Source organism: Pipistrellus kuhlii, unplaced genomic scaffold (assembly GCF_014108245.1).
Source record: "Pipistrellus kuhlii isolate mPipKuh1 unplaced genomic scaffold, mPipKuh1.p scaffold_m20_p_15, whole genome shotgun sequence".
Lineage (NCBI taxonomy): Eukaryota > Metazoa > Chordata > Mammalia > Chiroptera > Vespertilionidae > Pipistrellus > Pipistrellus kuhlii.
In genome coordinates this window covers 3,058,496-3,064,495 of record NW_023425460.1, presented here as the reverse complement: position 1 = coordinate 3,064,495, position 6,000 = coordinate 3,058,496, and the positions used below count along the sequence as shown (strand labels likewise).

At 57.6% G+C, this 6,000-nt stretch overlaps 1 protein-coding gene across 1 annotated transcript in view; it reads left to right on the top strand.

Moving 5' to 3' along the window:
- The first annotated feature begins 441 nt into the window (after positions 1-441).
- Positions 442-6,000, top strand: part of SH2D4B (SH2 domain containing 4B) — a 72,453-nt gene continuing 66,894 nt past the window's right edge. Inside the window, 1 exon segment of the mRNA XM_036438049.2 lies at positions 442-751. Within this exon segment, the coding sequence (XP_036293942.1) occupies positions 568-751 (184 nt within the window). The 5' untranslated portion in view covers positions 442-567.

The window sequence follows — 6,000 nt, the reverse complement described above, 5'->3', positions numbered from 1 at the left end:
GGAAGGCAGGCCGGGGAGCTGGCTGCTCTGAGGCTGCTGGCTGGCTGGCTGGCTGCTCTGGTCGGTCTGAAATTGGCTCGAAAGACGTGGAATTAGTGGGCGAAGTCGCCCGCACCTCCTCCTCTTACCTGCGGAGGGGAGATCGGTTCCTGGCTGGCCGGGGCAGTGTCATCGATACAGCTGGTGTCATCGTTACCTTCCACTAACAGATCACTCGACACCCGTGGCCCCGGCGGGGCTGTGCCTGGCGCTGTCCCGGGAGCTGGAGCTCTGACCCTCCCATCGCCCCGAGCCCCGGGCAAGCTGCTGGGACGCGGTGCCCGGTGACCCAGCGGGACTAGATTGCTCCTGGTGCCCGCCTCTCCTGCCGGGTCCCAGCCGCCTCTCGGCTGGCTTCCTGTCCTGGGCGGAGGAGATGAGGTTGCCGCCTGCTGGGAGCTGAGGCAGAGGGACATGCTGCACGGAGCAGGGGCTCGTGGGGAGACCCTGGAGTGAGGAGCTGGGGGAGGAGCAGCCCGGGGTGTCCGGCCGCCCGGGCTCTGCTGGCGTGGGCACCCGGGTGGCACCATGCTGCAGCAGATCCTGCACGACATGTACATCGACCCCGAGCTCCTGGCAGAGCTGAGCGACGTGCAGAAGCACATTCTCTTCTACAAGATGCGGGAGGAGCAGCTGCGGCGCTGGCGGGAGCGTGAGGCCTGGGAGGCCCTGGCCCAGGCCGAGGGGCTCCGGCCCCCCAAGGTCAAGCGAGGTAGGTGCCGGGGAATTGCCGAGGGGCTCCTTATCGGTGCCGGGCTAGGTTCTGCTTTAAGTTGGGCACTGCTGGAATGTGAGGTGGGAGCTTGAAACCCTTGTTCTGTGAGTGTCTGGTCTTTGGCCTTTGGTCCAGGTCTGCGGGGCCCCGGGCTGCAGAGGGGGCCACGCAGGGCCGTGAGGATGCTGGGGAATGGGATGTGCTCTGTCCTGTGGGAAGCTCAGTCCTGGGAGGGCAGCGCCGGGGCCTCAGATGGTCTGCGATCCCGTTAGCTGCCTGGCGAAGAAGCCGATGCCGCCAAGCTGTGCGGTCATTCCCTTTCTGGTGTGGGAGGCACAGTGCTCTGGGCGAGGCCAGCTCCGGGCACTGCTACCCTCCGCCCTGCCCTCATGTGAGGGATCCCCCCGGGGGCATCTGGAGGGGGTGCCGGGAAGGTCCTGCACAGGGAACCTGCCCCAAATGGCAGGAGCCACTGCAATCAGGCAGGAAGGACCGGCCCACATTGAGGGGATTTGCCTGCTGCCATGTGTGGTCGAGCCCAGGGACGGGCACCTGTGAGGGAAGGCGCCCTGAGGCCGGCAGCGGCTAGGTGGGGGCCGGGACTCAGGATCTGGGGGTGGCCCTTTGTGCATGTTGCCTGCAGAGTGTGCAGCACCCGTTCGTTCCTCTCCCCGCACTCCCCACCAGCCTGATTCTGTTCTCCAGCGTGAGGTGCGGCCTTGTTCTGTTTAGAGTTTCCAGTCAAGATGAAATCCTGCTTCTGTGCTGCGCATGCTGGCCCCTTGGGCACCTGGCTCCTGCGTTCTACCCCGGGCTCACTGGACAGTCCCTGCCGTGTGCCACAGGGCACCTCTCTCCCCCCTCTCCCCCGGGGCAGCTCGCTCCAGCCTCTGTCTTTGCAAGAGTAGTTCTTCCTGTTGGAATGTCCCCCTGCTTTCATCCTCCCACCAAACACCTTTAGGACCAGTCCCATCCGGTGCACTCATTCATCTCTTCCTTCGCTCTCTTACCCAACACAGCCAAGGGCATCTTTTGGGGATGCTCCTGGACAGGGAAGTACTTACTCCTCTGCAGCTGCTTGGCATGGGGACCTACCCCTGCTCTACCCTTGCCACACTGGCATTCGCCATCTGCTTGCTTGGCTCCCCCAGGGACCCAGAGAGCAGGCTTTCCTCCATTGTCTTCCATCCTGGGTCCAGCCCCGCGCAGGCACAGCGCTCAGTCCTCCTCCTGCACACCATGCAGCGGGACCCCGGGGGGCAGAGCTGTGACTGGGCTCCGCATGGCTGGTGCCAAGGCTGGGCTGACGGCCGGGCTGCGCTGGCAGCAGCATCGTTAGCTGTTGAAAACGCAGGCCGCCGTGCCAGGCCCACCCGGCCGGCCCCGGGCCTCACACGGGCCGGGCAGTGGCTCTTTGGGGAAGAAGACAGATGCCTGGAAATTTAGTTGCAAAAATATTTTTACGGCGATTTGTCACGCGCGGACATCTTCATTCTCCTGGATACATTACGCCTCACACGCATTTGAGTTTCTGGTGCAGATGACTCTTAATTTTCTGACTTATAATTAATTTTCTGACTTATAAAGAACAGAAAAAGAGGAGGAAACACAGAGGACTGTGTGTGTTCCAAGTCAGCATCCCATCCAGATCCCAGCTCTTTGCTTCGATCCTGCCCGTGGAGCCGTCGGGGCAGATAAGCGGGAGCTCTGGGGCCCGCTGTGCCCGGAAGGCTGAGCAGCCTCCTGCAGCTGGTCCTGATCCCGGAGGCATGGTGCCCGCTTCCCGCTTCCTGTCCTCAGGTCCTGACGCACGTTTCAACCACCTCCCACCTCCCCAGTGAACTCCACGTTTCCCAGCTGCCCGCCCCCAGGGAACCCTGCCATATTCCACTGACCCCATTCCAGGGAAGCCATGGCTCACAGAAGTGCCACAATCCATCACGTCGACACTAAGAAATGGAGTTGGGACCCGTATCCCATGACTTTGACCGTTGGGTGCAGTTCCTGATGTTTTTCTATTCGTTCACTTTTGAATTATGACTCAAGTTCAACAGATCACCGGTACACTCATTCATCTCTTCCTTCGCTCTCTTACCCAACACAGCCAAGGGCTGACTTTGGCCACCTGGATGGAGAGAGCTGTGCAGATCTCGAGGACACAGCCTGAGGGAGCAAGGCTTGGTGCAAAGCAGCCACATGGGGACTCAGGGCGGGATCTTTCCCTCTTCCTTACCTTCGTGGGCACTCCTTCCACCAAGTTTGCCTGAAAGGGCGCATCTGCTGTGCCCTGTGGACCTGTGTGCCAGCCCCTGGGGTCCCCCGAGCACAACTTAGTCCTGGTAAACCTGGAAGGACGCTTCACCGCCTCCTGTCCATTGCCCCAGTGCTGCTTGGCCCTGAGGCCTCCACTCGCTCTCTCTTTTCCCTCCCAGCTCCTCCCAGGCCTTATTGGCTGCTTCTAGGACTGGGTGCTGAGGGCAGGGTGGGTCCAGGCACCCTGTCGCTGTGGGTGTCTGCTCTCCAGTGGAGCCAGGAGAGGGTAGGAGCCAACACTGGTGCTGCAGATGGTGCCAGGTCCCAGCGCTGAGCCTGGAGCACACATCGGGGCCGAACAGACAGACATCGCTGGGGTGGAAGGTGACAGTTATGACGGGAAGCAGCCCTCCCCTGACGACACAGATGTCTCTTGTTTTCACTTTCTATTTGGTGAGGATCTCCGGACATTCTAAGTGTCATGGAAGATACACGTCTTCAGCGTAGACACCCTCTCACTGCCGCCACTTTTGCTGCTTTGCCACATTCCCACCAAAATCCGGGTCCTCAGGCTGGGAAGGCAGTAGCATTACGTTCCTGCTGGTCCTCAGCCAGGCCCAGCATGGTGACGACCTTGGCAACCTCTCTCCCTCCTGTGCTCTTTCACTTGCGCAGGAACCCGCACCCGGTCAGGGGCTGCAGCCTTCACAGCCTCCGGCCCCTCTGCGTGCTCAGCGTCTCCGCTTCCTGGGGCTGAGCCGCTGTGGCCTGGGGCACAGGACTAGGGACACTCGTGTGCGAACTGCTGTCGTGACCCAGAAAGCTCCCCTCTGGCCTGTCAGTTCTTCCATGGTTGGCAGTTTCTGTCAGTGTTAGGTCGGTTCCTTGGTGACCACCTCCCTATCTGTCCCTACATCCTTTGCCTGGGAACCAGGCATCTTTCCCACTTCCTCTTCCGTTACTGACCACAGCTACACTCGGGCCTGCACACGGAGCGGCTGGCTTGTTGTCCTCTGTGCTTCTTGCTTACCCAGCCACCCCCATGGTAGCATCTCCACGGGCCTCCGTGCTGGCCCCAGCCTGGCCCTTGCTCCAGCCTACGGAGCGCTCTCACGCAGCTGGGTCCCAGCCCCACGGCCTCTGCTCCCCTCAGCGGGGATCAAGAGGTGGTTTCCTCCCTCCTAGAGTTCCCTCTCCCTGCCGGCTCAGCCTGCGCAGCTCCCAGAAGCAGCCCTGACCGGGGCCTGAGGGAGACACTCCTTGGCATCCTCTCTGTGTCCCAGCATTAAGCTGCTCCTGCTGCATATCTGCCCAGGCTTTGGTGCCTCATGTGTGCCGGATCCACACCCTAAAGAAGCTGTGGGACACAGTCCCCGCTGTGCGGCTGCTTTCACTCAGTAACCATGACAACCTTCCCTGGGGCCTGAGCCCTCCTAGCCTCAGTGTGTGGGTTCCTGTTCCCTTTCCCAGCTTGGAAGTCCTGACTGTAGACATCCTTAATGCAGAACTGTTCTCACACTGAGGCTGTGTGAGCCTTTCTCCCAGTGCCCTTTCAACATGCTAATTAGCTCACGCGCTTTCCTTCCTCAGGGGCACAGAACGTGCAAATGCCTTTCACTGGCCTCTGCCCACTCTCCAACCCCATTTCCACCCATTGGGCTCCCTCTGTTCTTTCCTGAGCCCTCTCGAGGCCAGTACCTCCAGCATTCATTTCCCATTACATGGTGAGCTTTTCACTGCCTGCCTTCCCAGTGAGCATGGGGCAGTCTCTTTTCATAGCACTCTGCCCCATTTTCTTCTTAGTGAGATGTGATTTTAAGCTGTTGGGTTCGTTGTCTCAAGAAATTGCCGAATGAATTCACGGACCAGGGAGGGGTAAGCAAGAGGGAGAGAAATTTATTAAAGCGAAAGTAGCAAGGCTCTCAGCATGTGAGAGGGTCCCTCCCAAAAAGGGGATTTATATTTCCTGCACTTGATTTTTATTGGCTTTTTTTTTTTTTTTTTTTTTTTTTTAGAAAATTTCCTTCCTTACCACCAGCCAATCTCCTCTTGCTCTTGTCTTCCCGCTTTTAGCTTCTGCTCTTGGGTTGGGTGGAGGGATGGGAGGTGTAGCCATAGAGTTGGCTGGTGCATTCTGCCTATCTTGCTCACATCCTGACCATCCTCTTGATCTGCTGTCTTCCCTCCCCGAGGCCCTTACCTTAAACTGCCTGATCCTAACTCCTCAACAGCAGATACTTTTTAATAAAAGAGTATCCCTTTTTTTTTAAACAAAAAAAGTGCTACCATCCACACCACATAAAATTTACCATTTTAGCCATGAGATGCTGTGCAATCTAGTGATAGTTAGCACGTTCAAAACTTTCTGTAACCACCATCTCCATCTTGTTCCAGAACATTCCTGCATCTGTGAATCTGTCACTCCCGATCTGCCCTCCCCTCAGCCCCTGGCACCACTGACTCCTTTCTGTCTCTATGGAGCCCTCCTTCTCTCCCTCTTCCCCCTCCCTTCCTTCTCTCTCTCTCCTGCCTCTTCCTGCTTCTGAATCTGTTTGCTCAGTTGAGGCCGGTCTCCTCCATGAGCCTGAAAGTACCATGAGACCATGGGTGTTGCTTGCATTGTTTCTATCTGGACTGTGCACCCAGCCTAGGGCTTTGGTGGGTGTGTGGGCAGACGGTGGAGTAGCTGGTAAGACCTTTGCAGCCTCATGTGTCAGAGGGGCTCGACTGGAGGGACAGGCATTACCCATTTCTTCTTGAGTGAAGGACTGGGTGCTGTGCTGTGTGACTAGACCTTGAAAATCTTTAGTGAAAGTATAAAAATCACAATTTGTGTGAGTTACAAAATACAATCTGTAATATACAAGTAATGGGCTTTCTGTCACCTCTCCCCTCATACTTCTAACTCATTTCATTTCTTGTTTTAGGATTTTGACTTAGATTTTAGTTCCACAAGTTCTGCTTTTCGTCTTTGCATCTGTTTAATGTATATT